Source organism: Schistocerca serialis, chromosome 2 (assembly GCF_023864345.2).
Source record: "Schistocerca serialis cubense isolate TAMUIC-IGC-003099 chromosome 2, iqSchSeri2.2, whole genome shotgun sequence".
NCBI lineage: Eukaryota > Metazoa > Arthropoda > Insecta > Orthoptera > Acrididae > Schistocerca > Schistocerca serialis.
The window spans coordinates 912302132-912322147 of record NC_064639.1 but is presented as its reverse complement, the minus strand read 5'-3'; the positions used below and the strand labels follow the sequence as shown (position 1 = coordinate 912322147).

Sequence of the window (20016 nt, the reverse complement as noted above, 5' to 3'; positions counted from 1 at the left end):
CGTGCACACAGAGGCTACGAGGAGAACAGATAACAAATGAAACTGACAAGAGAAAGCAGCAAGAAAAGAAAAAGATATTTCAAGAGTTGTCAACATTCTAAACTTTACACTATGGAAGTCTCTTCTATCATAAACGAAAATATTAATTATTCATTTAAAAATAAGTCACAAAAGAAAATTGTGTCACTGTGACCAAGGCTAATGGCTTTGGAATAGCAGCACTTTTAGTACAAATTCAGGAAGGTGCTGAAAAGATAACGGCTTATCCTCCCAAAGAACTCTCCAGATCCGAGAAGAACTCCTTTACAATTGGGAAAGAGTGCCTAGCAGTGGTTTGGGCCATCAACAAATTATAGCCAAATTTATTCACCAAATTAATGACTGAGGATCCATCAGGTCGACTGCCAAGATGAGGCTTCAGGAGTATAACGGTGACACCAAAGTTAATGTTCAAACAAATTTCAGGCTAGCAGCCGGTCGTCGTTCAATACTTCGCATGATATTTCAACTGGGCACCTGCCAGTCATCTTCAGGTGAGCCGTCGCAGACTGGTGAAAACGTCCTCCGTTTCCCAATATATAGCGTACTGTAACTATTCTGCACATGTGTCGAAAACTTGATAGATGAACCACACTGCCCGCTGGCAGTGCCCTCGTTGGCGGGCAGAGTGATTCATCTATCAAGTTTTCGACACATCACATAATGGAAAATCCACAATGGAAGGTAACAATATTATGAAAAAGGAAGCTGCCACTCACCATATAGTGGAGATGCTGAGTAGCAGATAGGCAAAACAAAAAGACTTTCACAATTAAAGCTTTTGGCCATTGGCCTTCATCAACAACACACACAAGCACACACACACACTCATGCAAAGGCAAGTCACACACACGACCGCAGTCTCAGGCAACTGAAACCACACTGCGAGCAGCAGCACCAGTGCATGATGGGAGTGGCGACTGGATGGAGGTAAGGAGGAGGTTGGCATGGGGAGGAGGAGGGATAGTTTGGTGGGGGTGGCAGACAGTGAAGTGCTGCAGGTTAGACAGACAGCAAGAGAGGAGGGGGGGGGGGGGGGGGGGGGGGGAGTACTGGAAATGAAGAGAAATAAAAAGACCGGGTGTGGTGGTGGAATGAGGGCTGTGTAGTGCTGGAATGGGAACAGGGAAGGGGCTGGATGGGTGAGGAAGTGACTAATGTAGGTTGAGGCCAGGAGGGTTACGGGAATATAGGATATATTGCAGGGAAAGTTCCCACGTGCACAATTCAGAAAAGCTTGTGTTGGTGGGAAAGATCCGTCTAAGCTGTAGCACTTCACTGTTCGCCATCCCCACCACACTATCCCTCCCCTCCCCACCCCAGCCTCCTCCTTACCCCCACCCAGTTGCCACTCCCATTACGCAATGGTTCTGCTGCTTGCAGTATGGTTTCAGCTGCCTGAGACTGCGGTCGTGTGGGTGAGTTGCATTTGCATGAGTGTGTGTGTGCGTGTATGGGTGTGTCTGTTGTTGACAAAGGCCAATGGCTGAAAGCTTTAATTGTGAAAGTCTTTTTGTTGTGGCTGTCTGCGACTCAGTTTCTCCGCTATATGGTGAGTGGCAACTATCCTTCTCATAATATTGAATGATCACATAGGTCCAGTTGTGGGTAAAGCAGGTGGTAGACTTTGGTTTACTGGTAGAATACCAATGAAGTCCAATCAGTCTACTAAAGATTGCTTACATATCACTTGTGTGACCCATCCTAGAATATTGCTCAAGAGTGTGGGACCTATACCAGGTAGGAATAACAGGGGACAATGAATGCATACAGAGAATGGAAGCAAGAATGGTCACGGATTTGTTTAATCCATGGGTAGTGTCACAGAGACACTGAAGAAACTGAAATGGCTGACTCTTGAAGGCAGACATAAACTATCCTGAGAAAATCTATAAACAAAATTTCAAGAACCGGCTTTAAATGATTACTCTAGGGATATACTACAACCCCCTAAGTATTGTTCGCACAGAGATCGTGAACATAAGATTAGAATAATTACTGCACGCACAGAGGCATTCAAACAATTCTTCTTCCTGTCATCCATATGTGAATGGAACAGGAAAAAACCCTAATAACTGGTAAAATGGGACATACCCTCTGCGATGCACCTCACAGTGGTTTGCAGAGTGTAGATGTAGATGTAGATGAACGCTGACTGCTTGTCAATGAATCCTTCAGTGCAATACAGCAGTGTGTACGAAACCTATCATAGTTGTATTAAATGATACTGTGCTCAATAGAGGGAAGATCTAGCATTGCTGAAAACCATGGAAGCCTTGCAGAATGAGGAACTGACCGTAAGAGGACCCTGTTAATAAAAAGCCAAACATTATATAAGAGGAACTATGATCCAACGGGGTGGAAATGGTTGCTCATAATCTCAGCTCATCTGTGGCCAGCGATCCTGGGGTATTTCCATGATGCTCCAACATCTGGTCATCTGGAATTAATGAAGACTCTATACACAATGAGACACAGGTCTCTATCAAATCACTAGACCCCATGCGAGCCAATGTAAGCAAATCCAATTACAGAAGCATGTGCTGCTTTTACCTCCAGAGTAAATGGTAGCAATCCCATCTGTAGCAGCACCATTTCACTAAACTGGAATCAACCACTTGGGAAAGTTCCTGTAGTCAATGAATGGGAAATTCGCCAATAAAGCTGTGCCGACTGCTGAAGCTCTGGAAATGCAAAATTACTTAAGACACCAGATTAAAGCATGGAGCATCCCATGTCATGATACCTGAGTGTGGAAAAGTTTTCCAATTAAATCTAGTAGCATAGATAATCTCACATTGCAACATCACTCACAGGACGACAACTGCCTACCACCTACAGATAAATAGCCTCATGGAATGCTTGAATAAGACAATGGCAGATATTCTCTTGATGTATGTTGATATCTAACAGAGATTAAGATGCAGTATTGTGTGTTGTGACATTCTGATTCAACACAGTGAAGCAAGGCACTCCAGGCTTCACATTGTTGTTTCAGCTACACAATCGGCCAGTGAGATGCAGCCTGGGACACTTAGTACGTATTTTTAAACCTATGCAGAAAGTGGGACTATTGGAAAAGCCACTAAAGTACAACTTTTGACTGCATTGTATCCTTCATCACTTGTCGGATGTCACATATGAAGTTGAGGATTGTCATTTCATCAACAAGACAAGCACACAGACATCATCCATTTCCCCCATATGAACTCTTACTGCAGTCCAAAGGTGCAAATAGGTGATGGGATGTTCAAGGAAACTGAGAATCCAGTCCACTATCACGTCATCTTCATCATCGCAAAGAAGATGTAACAACATAACTATAGCATGAGGATCTGCAAGTGCCATCATACAGAGGACTACTGACAAGACCTCGGTCCAAGGTGCTGTAATCAGCTGTGTTGAGAACTTCTTGGGGATGCAGTGTAGTGATTAGTGTCACTGCGTGGAGTGCTGTGGGCTGCCAGTTCAAATCCAACCACCAGTAACAACGTTATTTACTATTTACCATTTCTAGAATGTTCTTGAAATATCTTACGTTTGTAAATTTTGCATATTCTGGAATCTTGTGTGTTTGTATAAGTAGCTACACTTTCCATCCAGAAAGTCAGTTATGTTCCGGCTGTGTATTGGTGTCCATAATAAATCTGCTTTTGATTCAGAGCTGTGTTGGATCTCCCTTGCACAAAAGCGAACATTAAGGATAACATCTAGTGTTCACCCATGGAGATTGTGTAGGTCAGGAGCTAGGCAACCTCCTGTCCCTACAACACTAAAGGGAAAAATGACCTTTATTACCCACCATTAAAACTATCAGTGGCTCAGAGAGGTATTCAACATGCAGCAATAAAAAATTTTTATCATTTGCCGAGTAACATAAAATGTCTGACAGGTAATGAAGCAAGTTTTAAATCTAATTAAAAATCATGTCTGCTGGACACCACCTTCTATTCCACTGACGAATTCCTACTTAAAAACTGGTGGCCAGTAAAGATAAAAATTGTTTTTAACCCTTCCACTACGGTGAACTAATGTAGAAGTTGGGAGCGAATGTGCTGCTCAGCCAGTGGACTGCTGCAGCAGTCGAGTGCAACCGTGCCGCCCAGCCAGTGGACTGCTCTAGCAGTTCCACCTCATGTCATATTTCTCTGCTTCACTACGCTCATGCACCATTGAGCGAATTTGTTCAATGTCTGTATTAACAACAGAGTCACTAGATGCCAGCTGCATTCAGTTTCAAAGTGTTAGTTTCGCTTCAGTTGCACTGCTAATTTCCCGCCTTGTTTCTAATCTGAAGTGACATGTTGCTAACCTCAGTTTCTGCTAGAAGTGATATGACAGATGAGCGATATACTGTGGAGGAAGCTCTTCCTCTCATACTGAGTAGTGACTTTGAAGATGAAAGCGAATCACCGCCCGAATCTGACGAACATGAAACACCTATTGTAGCTGCTTCTACATCAGGTGCACATGCTACTCCAGCTGTTCCATTGACATCCCCAGACTTGGATTTGTGCACAGACATGACACACAATATCAAAAACATGTGTGATTTGTATAAATATTTTCCCGAATAAATATACAGTATAAAGTCCAATAACTGCAATAACAGTATGTGTGTGAAAGCAGGACAGAGTAGCACCACGGGGAGCGTGAAAAATGCACCGTACAGCGGGCACAGCCGGGCGGAACTGGTGCTCGACCACAGCGCACGACGTAACAATTACGGAGCCAGTGGAAAGGGTTAAGTGTGGTTGCATGAATACGAATAAAGTGATAACATGTTCATTAATGTCAAAGTGATCTTGTATACATATCTTGTAAATTGACTCGTTCCACATAATTTCAATAAAAGAATCATTCAAATTGATCTATGGAACGTTTAACTACCTACTCCCCCCCCCTGCACTCTCTACTCTCTGCAACGTTGCTTTGACTGTTTATCATGATATTCAGTGGCAATGTAAAATTTTCTCAGGAGTTATGATTCCCTAACATTTGTTTGCTCACCTTGTTATTTCTTCACACTCCCCAATATTCCTCATTCTGACTTCATTTCTCAAAGTGCTGAAGTTACTTCTGGAAGTGAAGAGCACAATCCAGTACCCAAAATTCTCAAAATAAATACAATGCTTCTCAGAAACAACATGTCATATATTGTACTCTCATTTACATTGACCATGCATCACAATAAATTATTATGGACTATGTCTGAACACTGGCTGTTCAAGTTAACAGATTCCAACCGAATATCAATATAACAGTTTATCTCTTGTCTCATGACAACACTGGGATTGTCATGGCCATTCTTCTTCCATGGCTCACAACATATCTCCAAGGCAGGGTCCAATGGCATGGAAACAAACATCCAACTAGCAGGTACCACAAACATAATAGGATTACTACCATCATCCTGGCTTGCAGAAACACTGGATACAACCACTCCAGTATGTGCGCATAAATAAAAAACACTTCCAAACAGCAGGCAAAATCAATTCATTACTTAAATGAATTTTCAATGGTGGACATCATCATTAGTCGGTTCTCCAGCACCTGAAGTAGCTATCCAGACACTACCTCCATAAGTTATCCAACCTGCTGACATTCTACTGCCACCTCGGGACACCACTAACCAACCCCTATCCTACCCATGGTGTGTAACTTTCCAAACCTTACTTTTCCTCAACAGTAGTTATCGATGCCAGTAGTATTTTTCAAATTTTAGAAGGGTCAATATTATCTCAGATGCCTTTCTGAAAACTTCCACATAATTTTAAACGCAATATGTTATATTTCAAGCTCAAATTTATGAAAAGGAATTACTTTATTTTCGATGTTACAATTGATAAGTACTAGACCTGAATGTACAGTTAAAATTATTTTTTTGTTTTTACAAACATTTGAAATTACGAATTGTTTGGCACACTTGAAATTTCTATTATTATTTACACAACCTAGTACTGTTTACTACATTTATTTCTGGATTCATTAATGAAATAATAATCGAAAATAATAGAAATTCATTTGTCAAGAAAAACTGTAAACCCTTTGGAATATGGTTATTACCACAGAGTCAAGTAGCAGTTATCATGCCTCTGATGTGATTGGACGTATTTTTGTATTTTGTGCAAACAGTATGATTTCGGTTTTGTTAAAGTGAAAATTCAAAAGACCGTATAATGTACTAAAATGTGGCAAAATATATTAATGTAACAACAAAAATTCTGCAACAACAATCTTCAAATTTATTTAGATCAATTCAACCATGAGGACCTAAAATGTGTGAATTTCAGCTTCAAGAACCCTAGACAAGAAGAACTGGAGCCAACTCAACACAAAAAACTAAGTAAACTAGAAAGTTTATTGTAATCTTCACTCATCTCAAATCTTTCGTAAAAGACTTTGCTTATTGTGGACAATAGATGGAATTAGGAAGGAGAGGGGAGATTACAAGTGATCCTCCTCGACAAGCCCTCCTAGCACCCAAACCCTGCCTAGCTGATCTTTTCAGCTTGCCACATCCAACAAAACTCCCTACCAACACTCCGCCAAATCTAGAGCTGAAATATTTCTGTTTCACTGTTGGTAACCTTTCCACCAAAACTCTCAGCACCAAAGAAGTTTAACTCCCATCCAAAGGCCCCACCTTTAGTCTCATACCCAAATTTCACCATGCTAGACTTGTCCAAGGCCTACTCTTCTTTTCCTGATCCCTGCAATGGAAAAACTTCTTAGTCACCAGTTGCTCTAACCAAAGCCAACCTAATCACAACATTGAACCCTGCCTCTCCCAGTTCATACCACCATCCACCTATGATCCTCCCCTCCTCCCACCTAACCATTCGCTGGTCACCTTCCACGAATTCCTTACCTCCAACTTGGCCTCACCATCCTTTCTCATCCTTTCTAAGTCCCCTTCCTCAGAGCACTAAGCTTACAGCAGAAAAAAGGATAGCAAAATATGACCTCCAAACAAATCCTGACCTAAGCATTCTACCTGCACACAAAAGTTCCACCACTCTTGTCATGAATCAGAGTAACTACCAGATGGAAGGCCTCTGCCAGTAATCCAATGCCTCCACCTATAAACTCTGCCAGAGGGATCCCATCCCAAAAGTCCCACGATTACTGCATAAAGCCTTACGCCCTTCCCAGAACCTCTCCCCTGAACACATTTCCCTCCTCACCTCTATGACACCCCACACATTTATCTTCTGCATGCTCCCTAGACTCCACAAATCCAACAATTCTGGATGCTCCATTGTGGCTGGTTACTGCCCCCCCCCCCCCCCCCTGAAAGAATAGTCGCCCTCACTGATCAACACCTCCAACCAACTGCCCATAATCTAGCCTCCAACATCAAATATATCAGCCACTTCCTTCACCAACTCTCCATCATCCCCACCTCTTCACTTCCTGGATCTCTAATCATCACTATGCTATTTTGTCAAAAACTGAATTTTGAGCCCATGGCTGTGTACAAAATATAGGTTGACTCTTACATAGAAGATAACAGCAACCAGCCACTTTTTAGAGTGCTGCGTATTTATTTAAACAGCATCATTACCAGTTTAGAACCGACAGGTTCATCTTCAGATGGCTAGATCACGTTTTACATTAGCTTTCACCTATTTGTTTTCCCAACTGAAAAAATTTCCTTGGGTTGGTGGTGCCCTAAAACCAAAACAAGATGTGAGACAATGTCTTTTTAACTGTACTTGTGCCTCATAATGATTTTACGTGATGTAACAAATTATTAAAGGGAAGATGGTTTGGCTACTTACGATGAAAAATCCACACCATTATGTTCCTTGCAGCAGCATCATAAGCAGCCTGTGCTGGAACATAATGGCACACATTCTTCATCATAAGCAACCATAAAATCTTCCCTTTAATAATTTGTTTACATCACTTAAAATTATTGTGAGGCACAATTACAGTTAGAAAGACATTTTCCCACGTTTTGTTTTCGTCGTAGGGCACCATCACCACAGGAACATTTCATCAGTTGGGAAAACAAATAGGCAAAAGCTAATGAAAAAAGCGAACTAGCCATCTGAAGGTGAACCTTCGGTTTGAAACCAGTAATGGTGCTATTTAAATAAATAAATAGCATTGTAAAAAGTGGCTGGTTGCTGTTATCGTCTATGTAAGAGTCAACCCCTATTCGTCAATGTTGATGCCACATCCCTTTACATCACATCCCTCATGCCCATGATCTTACCACTATGAAACGCTACCTTTCCCAACATCCTTCAGACTCCAAGCCAAATACCTCACTCCCCATATGCCTTACTAACTTTGTCCTAACTCACAGCTACTCCTCCTTTGGAGGGAAGGTGTACAAATAAATCCACGGCACAGCCATGGACACACGCTTGGCACCATTCACTGCCAACCTGTTTATAGGCCATCTAGGGGAGATCTTCCTAGCCTCCCAAAATGCCAAATCCGTAGTCTGGTTAAGTTCATTGATGACATCTTCATGTTCTGGACTTAAGGCCACAGCACCCTATCTTCATTCTTTCACAACCACAACATCTTTTCTCCAACTTGCTTCACCTGGTCCTCCTCAAACCAGCATGCCACCTTCCTGGAAATGGACCTCCTCCTCTCTGATGATTCCATCCACACCCCCGTCCACACTAAACCCACCAACTACCAACAGCACTTGCATTTCGACAGCTGTCATCCCTTCCACACCAAAGAAACTTCCCATTCAGCCCAGTCACCCACAGACAGTGTATCTACAGTGACAAGAACTCCCTTCCCATTATGCTGAGGGTCTCACCAAGGCCTCCACAGACAGGCATTACCCCCAGACCTAGGCTGCAAACAGATCTCCCCTTCCATTTCCCCTCACACTACCAATCCTCCCACCAACCCCAAGAACCAACTATAAAGGAGTATCCCTTTTGTCACCCAATACCACTTCACACCAGAAAAACTGAATCACATCCTTGGCCAGGGCTTTGATAACCTATCATCAAGCTCTGAAAATAGGGACAACCTGCCCAGGATCCTTCCCATCGGTAATGGAGTGGTGTTCCATCCCCCACACAACCTCCACAACTTGCTAGTCCATCCCCAAGCCACTCCCAATCCCAAACCCATGCCACAAGGATCATATCCCTGCGGAAGGCCCAGGTGCAAGACCTGCCCAACCCAACTACCCAGCACTTCCTATTCCAGTCTGTCATAGGCTTATACTATCCCTTTAGAGGCAAGGCCACCTGTGAACACAGCCATGTCCTATATCAGCTCTGCTGCAATCATTGCACAGCTTTTTATATTGGTATGACTACCAACCAGCTGTCCACCAGGATGAACGGCCACTGGCAAACTGTGGGCAAGTCATTTGGGGGATAACATAAATACCCCGGACTTTAAAGCATGATGCAAAAATGCAGCTTATACTCTCTAATATGATGGAAAGGTGTCCGGTTTAAATTCAGAAATTTTTTATGAAATTCGTACACAGTCATCTTGCTCCATTTATTCACAACTACCATTTGACTGCCGTGAAATTGGTTTATTGATTAATAATATCTCTGATGTAACAAGTGATTGAAACATCCACTTCTCAAAACATATTTTTGTAATTACTGTTAACAACTAAATGACACATTCTTTTTTTTATCTGTTAGTGACAAATAAATATACTCCTACAAACTTTGAGGACAGGTTCCTTACACCAAAATAAGAAGAAGAAAACTATCATTTTTATAAACATATGTCCAAAAATCACACTGACACTCCAGCAAATTTTAGATGCACTGTTCGAGATGCACTGGTTGGTATCTACCACGTCAGGTGGGTAGGTAGAGGAGGATCAGTTGTGTGGGAAGGACCTTCTTCTAACCTCAGTCCTTTATATCTTTATCTGTGGGGACACATTATACAATTGGTTTATGCAGCAGAAAACCTGGACGTATCATGAAAGCCTGTGAATCCATTTAAAGGTATTAGAGTGTATTTGAAAGTGGGCAACAGTTAATGATTCCAGGAGTGTGTGTGTGTGTGTGTGTGTGTGTGTGTGTGTGTGTGTGTGTAAGCTAGATGATGAATGTTTATTACAAGTTTCTGAGCTGGTGACACATTCAAGTAGACAACGAAACAAGCAAATCACCTAATAAATGTAGGTTCAGAAACATATAGTTTCCCTGATAATATGAATGCATAACTGCAGTCATTCCAATATTAAATGTAGAGGCTGCAGGTTCACTACTGGTACAGTCAGTTAGTTCAGATTATTACTTTCATTGGTGTGAAGTGAAGAGTGACCACGAAGCAACCAATCACAGCTAAAGTTTCAGGCTGTGCTGGTGGTATGCAAGCAGTGAGGCTGTAGCACAAATATTGTTTTCATTTCTGGTACCATTTCCCACAGTGAACAGCGTTTGAAGCTGTTGTCACAGTTTCACACACATTTTCAAATTAAGAAATGCTGATGTTCATTTCACGTACAGTTGCACTAGGGGCAATGCAGAGGAAGCAGCACCATTGTATCGCAAAGCATATCCTCAAAGAAAACAGCCAGACTTCAGAATATTCACTAGGTCCCCAAGAACAGTATCAACACAACGGGGGGAGAGTGCACTGCAACAAACGGATGCCGTGCCAGGTGCAAGTACCAGAAAGATTGCTGCAGCAATGGCGAATATTACATGAGGGATAGTTGTACCCCTATCATGTACAATGTGTGCAACCTCTGTCCACATCTAACTTCTTTCCAGTTTGGGATGCCCTCTGCCAATGGATCTTTACACAATGTGGTAATGATCCACAGCTTCTCATGTATGTGGTTTTTTGTAGAAGAAGCATGCTTTCTTCCACATAGTATTACGAATATCCACAACACACGTCTGTGCTTATGAGAACCCACATGCTACCACTGAAATGGCACACAAGTGGATATTTTCCATTAATATCTGAGCAGGTGTTATTGGTGATCACTTTGTAGAGCAATATTTCCTATCTGACTGACTTACAGTTCTCATGTATCTTCATTTCCTACAACACAAGCTAATCGATTATTTGGATGAAGTTCCTTATGATGAACAGATGCTGCGAATACACAGCATGAATCTTTGACAAGGGATTCAATTATGGCTCACCCAATACCATAACAAACCAGGTCCACAGACTTGAAACTTCTGCTATTTTTGTGTGGATTTTTTGGTAGATTTAAGCCCTGTTGATAACTCTGGGAACCCATTGTGGATGGTTGTCAATGCTCTCAAAACATGCTTGGGACTTTTTAGCCTGTATGGGCATTGATGAACAGATGTGCTGAAGTCTGCCTTCACAAGAATAGTGGTCATATGGAACAGTTGTTGTAATGTGTTTGTCCTAAAGTGCACATCAGCAGTTTGGATTCTTGGTGATTGTTATAAAGTGTTCACAATCAGTCTTAATACATCACATTGGGGAAACCATTGGTTTCTGGATTTATGTTTATCAGGACTATTTCTTTCTTTCATTGTTCTGTGTTTGCCCTTTCCGTTTGTACCTCTAATAGTCAAACACCCTGTATAAGAATAGATGGAGGAAAGAATCACAAAAATTGACATTATTCTAATGCTTCTTTTTATTACATTATATCAGTGACATTTCATTACATTGTTTTCCCAACTAGTAATATTTAATCTCTCTTGACAAAAATTCCTCTCTTGTCAAAAATTCTTTTATCATTTCCACATGAAACACTAAAGAGAAAAAAGTTTACCAACTAAAATTAATCAATTTCAAATATTCAGTAGACATGTTTTTATTAATCCTTTGGAGTCATTCCTAAGCAAATACACATGACTCACTTAATATGATCAGAAATCAAAGTTCTTAATTTCTTCTTTGCATGATTTCAAGTTCTGAGTCTAGTTCTTTTTCTTCTTCCATAAGTTCCAGAAACTGTTTTTCAAGCCTTTCAGTCTCTGTTTGAATCGCCTGTGTATCCTTGGTTAAGAATGAGCTAAATAAAATTGGAAACAGATTGTTTTACACATAAAACATGAGTTGATATTTATTCAATATGCAAATACCTGACACTTATATTCACTTTTATTACAATACTTCATAAAAATATTGTTCAACCATAAAAACTAAAATGAACTACAATGGAATATCAATATGCTAGAGCATTTATTTTACATCAGTTTCACTCAGCTGAATTTTGCCCTGTGATTCGTAACAGAGAATCTCAACACACTTCACCTAAACAATTTACTTGCCAGAGACAGACACCACGTGAACACAGCCGAAGAATACTCACAGCTTCTTCACTGTGTCACTGGAGGTCAGACTATGAATGTGATGAATAGGGCCCGGATTTTAATTACCTAAAAAACAGCGAAATATGCAAGCATTTATGACCTAAAACTTACATAAATATGACCTTAAAAAATAAAATATCACTTAATAGAAGTTTATTTAACATTCTTGTTTGTTTATTTAATTTTTTATTCACCATACAGTAATACAAAATTCACTTATCAAAATATTTTAAGTATAGTTCTTTCTTTCTGTAGGGTTTGTGGCTAATTTGCACCAATTTTTTGAATGGCTGAATGTTTAATTTTCTAAACACAAAGCACAGTGAAAAGATCATCTATTGAAACAGTAAAACAGTGTTTTTATTTCTATATAGTACTTAAAGCGTTTCACATTATTTAATACCATATGTCAATTTTTAGTATCTGCAAAGTTGCACTGGATTGCAAGGTGCATTTTCAGGTTTTCCATTGTCAAAGATCTATGGTTGTTGCTGAGGATAGTTTTGTACCTGGTAAAGCTCCTCTCCACTTCACAAGACGTCACTGGAGCGTACTTGAAGGCAACCAGGCCACTGGAGTTCAGCTTTGTTTCAGTATCTTCAAATATTGCGGCATTCCCTGCAAGACTGTCACTAATTTTGAACAGCGTAGAATATCCAGGATTCCGTTGGAGAGCACTTTGCAATTTGATTTTCACTTTGTCAGCCACGTGACCATGAGCTCGACCCAACTCACTCTGCACATGTTGCACAACACCCAGAGCCTCATATAGCTGAGTGCCAACAACTTCCAGTCGTTTGACGGCTTTTGGTATCACTGAAAAATTGGCGTTGACATATGCCAAGTTTCGAGGCAATGTATCTGTAAAAACTTATTTCACACTTTTGATAGCACTTGATTCATGGCTACCAAGCTCACAGAAGATTGTCTTTATTTGGGTGTAGTTGGTGCAGTAATACTCAGCAGCATTAAGCCAAGAACCCCATCGTGTAAGAACAGGTTTAGGTGGGAGGGGTGTTGAAGGTGCTTGTTCCTTGAATTTCGTAGCAGAGCCTTCACATAGATTTTCTTGCCACAGGAAATTAATTTGTCCATGTCAGGATAATTTGATCGCACCTCTTTGGCAACTCTGTGCAACGCATGTGCAAGGCAAGTGGCGTACACAATACTGGGGTAGAGAATCTGAAGCCCTTTGGCTGCTTTAGCCATATATGAAGCACCATCTGTTACAAGCAGCAAAATGTTCTCTCTTTTCACACCATCTGGCCACAGTAGCTTCAGAGAGTTGTCAAACAAAATAGCAAACGTCGAATTGTTTACTCTGTCGAGAGCTTCACACGTTAGTAGGAACACATCTCCAGGGCCATAAACTTTTAGAACACCAACAACAACATTTGCAATATATCACCCACTAACATCCGTAGTTTCATCTACTGACAGCCAGATCTTTTGCTCAGCAATAGTAATTTGTATTTTGTTGAGCACATCATTGTAGCATACAGATAAATAGTTCTTTCTCAATGTAGATTCATCTGGAACTGGATGTGTCACGTACTTTTCCAAGAACCGTCTGAAGCATGGATTCTTCAGCTTTTGCTGTCTGTTCAAATAACAGCATTTGCCTGTTGTTATTTTCAGCACTTTGTTTCACACAGCTGCTGCGTTTAGTGGTATTACAGACTTGTTGCACATTAAAGCGCTTTTTTGCACTAACTTTACAAAATAATATTTTCCCATCAGTACTAAAGAACTTCTCTCCAAATTCTCGAACATATCCTCGCAACTTGACGCTGTCGGAGCACTTTGCTTTAGGCATGTTGAACAAGGCAAAGGCTGTATTCAAACTGGTTACTGGGAACACCTGTGCGACTGCAATGATTATTGGTGGAAGATGCCGCCTTTGTTGGCTCGGAGAGCTTACTGTCGACTCTGCGCAACAATGTTTTATGTTCGCGAAACACCTGTTGTGGTACACCAATTTTCTGCTACAGTCCTGAGAAATACAGCTGTGTACTAATTTATCTGTTTATCTTTCATAATAGCATGTTAAATATTGTCTTGTGAGCAATATATTCATTTTCTTATTTGTGTGTCCCATAAGATACGAGAAAAGCAGTATATGCATTTTTGGCAAAAGTTGACGGAAATATGACCTATTATATTAAAAGTTAGCCACAATAGGAACTATTACTAAAATTTGTTGAAATATGACTTTATACGCACAATCAAAATACATTTTTCGACAATAAAATGCCTAGATTTGTGTATAAATTGTTCTAAAATTCACCCTATAATTCAGAAAAAATATGACTTGTCATTAAAATCCGGGCCCTAGTGATGAAGGATACAGAAATATTTACAAATAAAAGAAATTCTCTGCAAATTATCCTTTTTTAACTGACACAGCTGTTTACGTAAGGTATAGAAGTTACTTTCAAACTCTATTATTTTAAACATATTTGTATTTCATTAATAAAACTATCCCATTCCGTAAATATGTAAATTAGTCTGAGTCACAGATAGGTACAACAAAAAGACTGTCACAAATAAATGAAGCTTTCGGCCATTAAGGCCTTCGTCAATAGTAGCCTGAGACTGTGGTCGTGTGTTTGAGTTGCGTTTGCATGTGCGCGTGTTTGTGTGTGTGTGTCTATGTCTATTGTTGACAAAGCCCTTAATGGCCGAAAGCTTCATTTATCTGTGACAGTCTTTTTGTTGTGCCTATCTGTGACACAGCCTCTCCACTATATGGTGAGTAGCAACTTCCCTTTTCATAATATTGTTACATTCCATCCTAGATTTTCCACTGTTTGATAAAATTAAGTCCGCCACTGTGGTTCCTGTCTGTATATGTGGGCTTATCTCAGGAATACTGTAGGGATTTTGATACAGCTTTCACTAACGGACAGACTCATTCATGAGGAAAGTTTGTGTACAGTTTATAAATACTACAAACAAATTAGTTGAACTATGATGAATTAAAGTTCCCTGTCGCTATGGAAAAAAAAATGCTATTGGCATCTAGCTGAGAATCATAGACTTGTTGGAATTATCCACTGCAGCACTAGCCCACAAGCTACTGCTACTGGGAGGTGGGTGCAAGCCACCTCCAACTTCTAAACAAAATTTTAAGGTGTGTCCATACTGCACATCAGGCAGAATGTGCTGGGCCAGGTTGTGATACATTGGGATATCAAACCCATTATTTTGCATTGCAGTTTTCACACTGACGTATGGGATGCGATGGCATGGCGAGAGCTAGGGCACAATGGTGAATGTTTAATATACCTGGTGTGAACAGGTGGCCAGCATGAGCCAATATAGCTATGCTCCGGTTTCTGCAGTACCTGAATCAGACGCCTCCCGCCTGCTTTTATCAGAAGCGTCATTGCACAAGGTTTCATTTTTTTTTTTTTTTTTTTTTTTTTTTCTTTTCTTTTTTCCTTCTTAAAGATGTTCCTTCACATTTCACAATCAGCGAGGAAAAATTAAATGTATTGTAATGATGCAAACTTACTTAGTCCATACACATTTACTCGATCCACCTATTTTTATACATCTGTAACAATAGGGAGTAAAGAGCCATACTTTGATACATTTTTAATATTCTTCAAATTAAAATAGTGAAACTAAAATGGAAACAGCTTAAAGATAGTTAAAGAGAAAACTTGAAAATCAGGGTTAAATCCGATGGGGTGAAACAGGGAAAAGTCCATCCAAATGTAGTTCCCCTTGGCCTTTGTTTCACCACAATTTCTTAAAATCCATCTTAATTCCAAGAGCTATGCACAGTTCTTTGTCAGTGTAAGTGGAACCAGTAAACCAAAAGGCATTATGCAAAGAATTTTTGCCTATCATTCTGTCTGTGTCACAAAACACAGAAGATCATTCTGAGAGGCCATCTCTAGCTCCAATTGGGGAGCCATCACCACTGCCAACTATGACATCATTAACAAATAAGAAAAAAAGACTACTGGGAAAAATACTGAAGAATTTTTGCAATTCTAAACAGACAAAATACCTGTGATGAAGATAGAGCACGATATTACCAAAGATGATGATGCTAATTACATCCTGATGTGTCTCTGGTCTTGAATGTTCAGCAGCACATACTGAAATGTATTATGGTTCATTCCACAATACAAATAAAATTCTTCAGGGAAGTTTTTACTTTTGTATATAAAGTAAAAATTCTCCTAAGTGTAATTTGCTATCCATGGAATGAGTCCATAACCCCCTAGTTCTTCTGTGCTTAAAAACTCAATGAGTCACAGGACTGTCAGAACAGTATCAATATCTATGACCTCATATGTAGCTGTTGAAGAATGGGGATTCCCTTGCTGGTGCAGTTCAGCCCACCAAGGAAGGGATGGGCGATGGGGGATGGTACCGACCGGCCACCATGTCATCCTCAGCCCACAGGCATCAGTGGATGCAGATATGGAGGGGCATGTGGTCAGCACACCCCTTTCCCCGCCGTATGTCAGTTTATGAGACCAGGGCCACTACTTTTCAGTAAAGCGGGTCATTTGATTTAGAAATCTTGCAGCAAAAAGTTTTGATAGTGGGTAGCTAAGATATGAGACTGGAGGCGCTACTTTTCAGTCAGGTAGCTCCTCTGTTTGCCTCACAATGGCTGAGTGTACCCCGTTTGCCAACAGCGCTCGTCAGACCAGATGGTCACCCATCTAAGTGCTAGCCCAGACCAACAGCGCTTACCTTCGATGATCTGACGGGAATTGGTGTTACCACTGCAGCAAGTTCATTAGTTTGCTTTGATGGATAATATTTCATTTACCTCCCCTGCACTATTTGAGTGTATGCTGAACCTGCCAATTATTCTTTTCATTAATCATCTCTAACGAACCAGATATTGACAGGACATTAAATCCTAATCTTTCTTCCTCCAGTTAAAATAGAAAAATCGAAACTCCCTGGGAAAGGAGATGGAAAGTAATTATTTATAACTTGTGGTACTACACTTTCACAGAAATAAGAAAGTGAAAATTTCAAAACCGAGCACCTTGTGCATTAGTCAACTTAAGACACAGAAATGTCTATAAATATAATTCTATTTTTTGGCCTGTGCCATTTTTCATCTCCAACAAGAAAGTAATTAAAAAGAATACAACAAACTTTTATTACAGTCTATCCACAACAAAGTCTCATCTTAGATTAATTTATTCTTCTCTTCTACTTCAAAATACAAAATGTACATTCACTAAATGCAAGATGTTGACAAGAAATAATTGATTACCTTTTATAGTGTCAATTTGGCCTATAGCAAAACCATAACCAGAGTGAGCACTCATTGCCGAGGGAAAAATTCATATATATTTGGATATTTCTGGACACGGATCACTGAAATAAAATGAGAGATCAACACTAGGCCTGCATTGGTCACTAGCAATTTGTTTTTCCTGTCCTGCAGTATTTGACAGTACGCTATACCTGCACAAACTCTATAGGCTTGCGATCGTGGCATTAAGACCACTCAATAACTCATGTTTACTTGTGAATGGAGACAGATATCAGTGTCAATACCATTTTAAAAACTGTTTTGTACTTTTAGCTACATTTCACTCACAACAATGTATGGTGTAAAACATATCTAACAGGTAGCTACCCACTATCAAAACTTTTCACTGCAAGATTTTTAAATCAAATGTACCCGCTTCAGAAGTAGCGTCATTATACAAATGACCGTTACGAATTATGAAAAGGTATGACTGTTACGAATTATGAAGCTAAGATACTGCAAAACAACATGTACAAAAACCAGATTTTTTTAACCACATACTTTCTTCAAAATCAATTGAGAAACATTATGGAACTACAACAACATGCAAAACAAAAAGTTAGCATTTTTTCAATAAAGCTTTTAAAGGAAAAATAAGTTCACAAAACAATGTAGCCTAGTCTTATATAAAGGCAAGAGTTTTTACAATGTGAAAGTTGCAGAAGTGGATTTTCCCCTTTTCCTTGAGCCAGTCTGGCACACAGTGTGAACGCACTGGATGGTGGCTTGTGCACACAGTGTGAACACAATGGATGGCGGCTTGGGCGGCTAGGCTCGGACCAGGCCAGCACATCAAATCCCGGCCCAGCATGCAATTCAAATGCAGCTTTATGCAGGATGTATCGGGTAGTGAGCTGGTAAGTACAGAGTTTTTAGTTATGAATCAATGTTGATCGTATAAAGTGGACTTTTGCATTTTTGGAAGCCAAATTCATTTTTGAAACTATTTCAAATTTTTGACAGAAATTCTAAATTTGAACTTCAATGATCATTTCAAATATTTCAGAAAACACAGAAAGACAGGAAATTGGATGATAATTTCCCCCCCACCTTATTTTGAGCCTTTTCCAAATACTTGTTTCACTCTGCAAAGTGGCCTTCTTCTAATGATAGATTGGAGAGGGGGTGTGGTATTATATTTGAAGCTTCTTTAAGAACTTTAGCCTACACCACAAAATCTGTATTTCTTTAGGTTTAATATAGTTTTTCTCTATTTTTTGCTGTTACTTTGTCAAATTTAATTAGATTCCCAGTCTTGCTCCGACTTGAGCCAAATAAACGTACATTATCTCAAAAGGATATAATCAGATTTTGATGCAGATATAAAGAATTACAGTAGTTTCCTGCTATTCCGAAACCTGCTATTCCAAAAAACTGCTATTCCGAACAGAGTTCAGAAAAAAATACCCTTTTGTTAACTTAAAAACAGGGGAAATTAAAAAGATGTTCGTGGAAAAATGTACATTTTTTATTATGCAAAGAAGTTAAATAGAAACATACATAGGGTCTAAGCTTGGTGAAAACACCTGAAACCATGTTATAGTGAACATTGGTTACTTACCATACAGTACATGTCCACTCCATTTATACAATTCTGTAAAATTATTTTTAATCACTGCTAACCATAAAAAAATAACCAATTTACACGTACTTAAGAAGTAAAGTCAGTCACTTTTTTTCTGACAAAGAGCACTGAACTGACTTGAGGATGCAATGTTCTGCCATCGTCGCAAGAACATGACAACATTTGGTGTTGATGAAGCACACTGTTTGACATGACGTAATGTGTCTTCTTCTCCATATTCCTGGTGGCCATTGTCATCAACAGCAGTCCACTCCTCAACAAAGCTTTCTTCTGTGTCTTCACAGCCAGGGATTTTCTTGACTACTGGAGGAAGGTCACAGTCTTTCACTGGTATAAAAGTTGTTTCGACAAATTTTAATGCAAGCCAGAGATTTTATCATGATTTTTGTAAAGGGTCTTTAGTGGTGTCATTCCATGCTTCAGCCAACCAGTAAATCACGTCTTTTATATTAATTTTCTTAAGTTTTTGTAGAGTCTTTAGTGGTGTCATTCCATGCTTCAAAAACCAGTAAATCACATCTTTTATAGTAATTTTCTTAAGTTTTTGCAGGACTGTGATATCATTTTCATCCTCTTCAAGTAAGGGGCGAAGCAGCATTTTTCTGTAATTTTGTTTAATGGCCTGCAACACACCCTGGTCCATAGGGTGAAGAATTAAAGTTACATACTGTGACAGAAAAACTGCTCTGATGTCTCCACAAACAAGTTTCATTTCTTCTGGATGGGACGGAGCATTGTCTATAAACAGCAAAGCATGATTAGCTAACCTATTTTCTCTACTGAACACAGTCACTTTAGCGACAGATTGGCGCTCGAACCTT

General features: G+C 39.8%; 1 protein-coding gene across 3 annotated transcripts in view; it reads right to left on the bottom strand.

Moving 5' to 3' along the window:
* Positions 1-11611: 11611 nt before the first annotated feature.
* The window catches only part of LOC126458273 (uncharacterized), a 173452-nt gene continuing 165047 nt past the window's right edge, over positions 11612-20016 (bottom strand). For all 3 annotated transcript variants that reach the window (XM_050095200.1, XM_050095201.1, XM_050095199.1), the window contains exon 7: positions 11612-12010. In XM_050095200.1, coding sequence (XP_049951157.1) covers positions 11881-12010 — 130 coding nt within the window. In that variant the 3' untranslated portion in view covers positions 11612-11880. The remainder of the gene's footprint in view (positions 12011-20016) is intronic.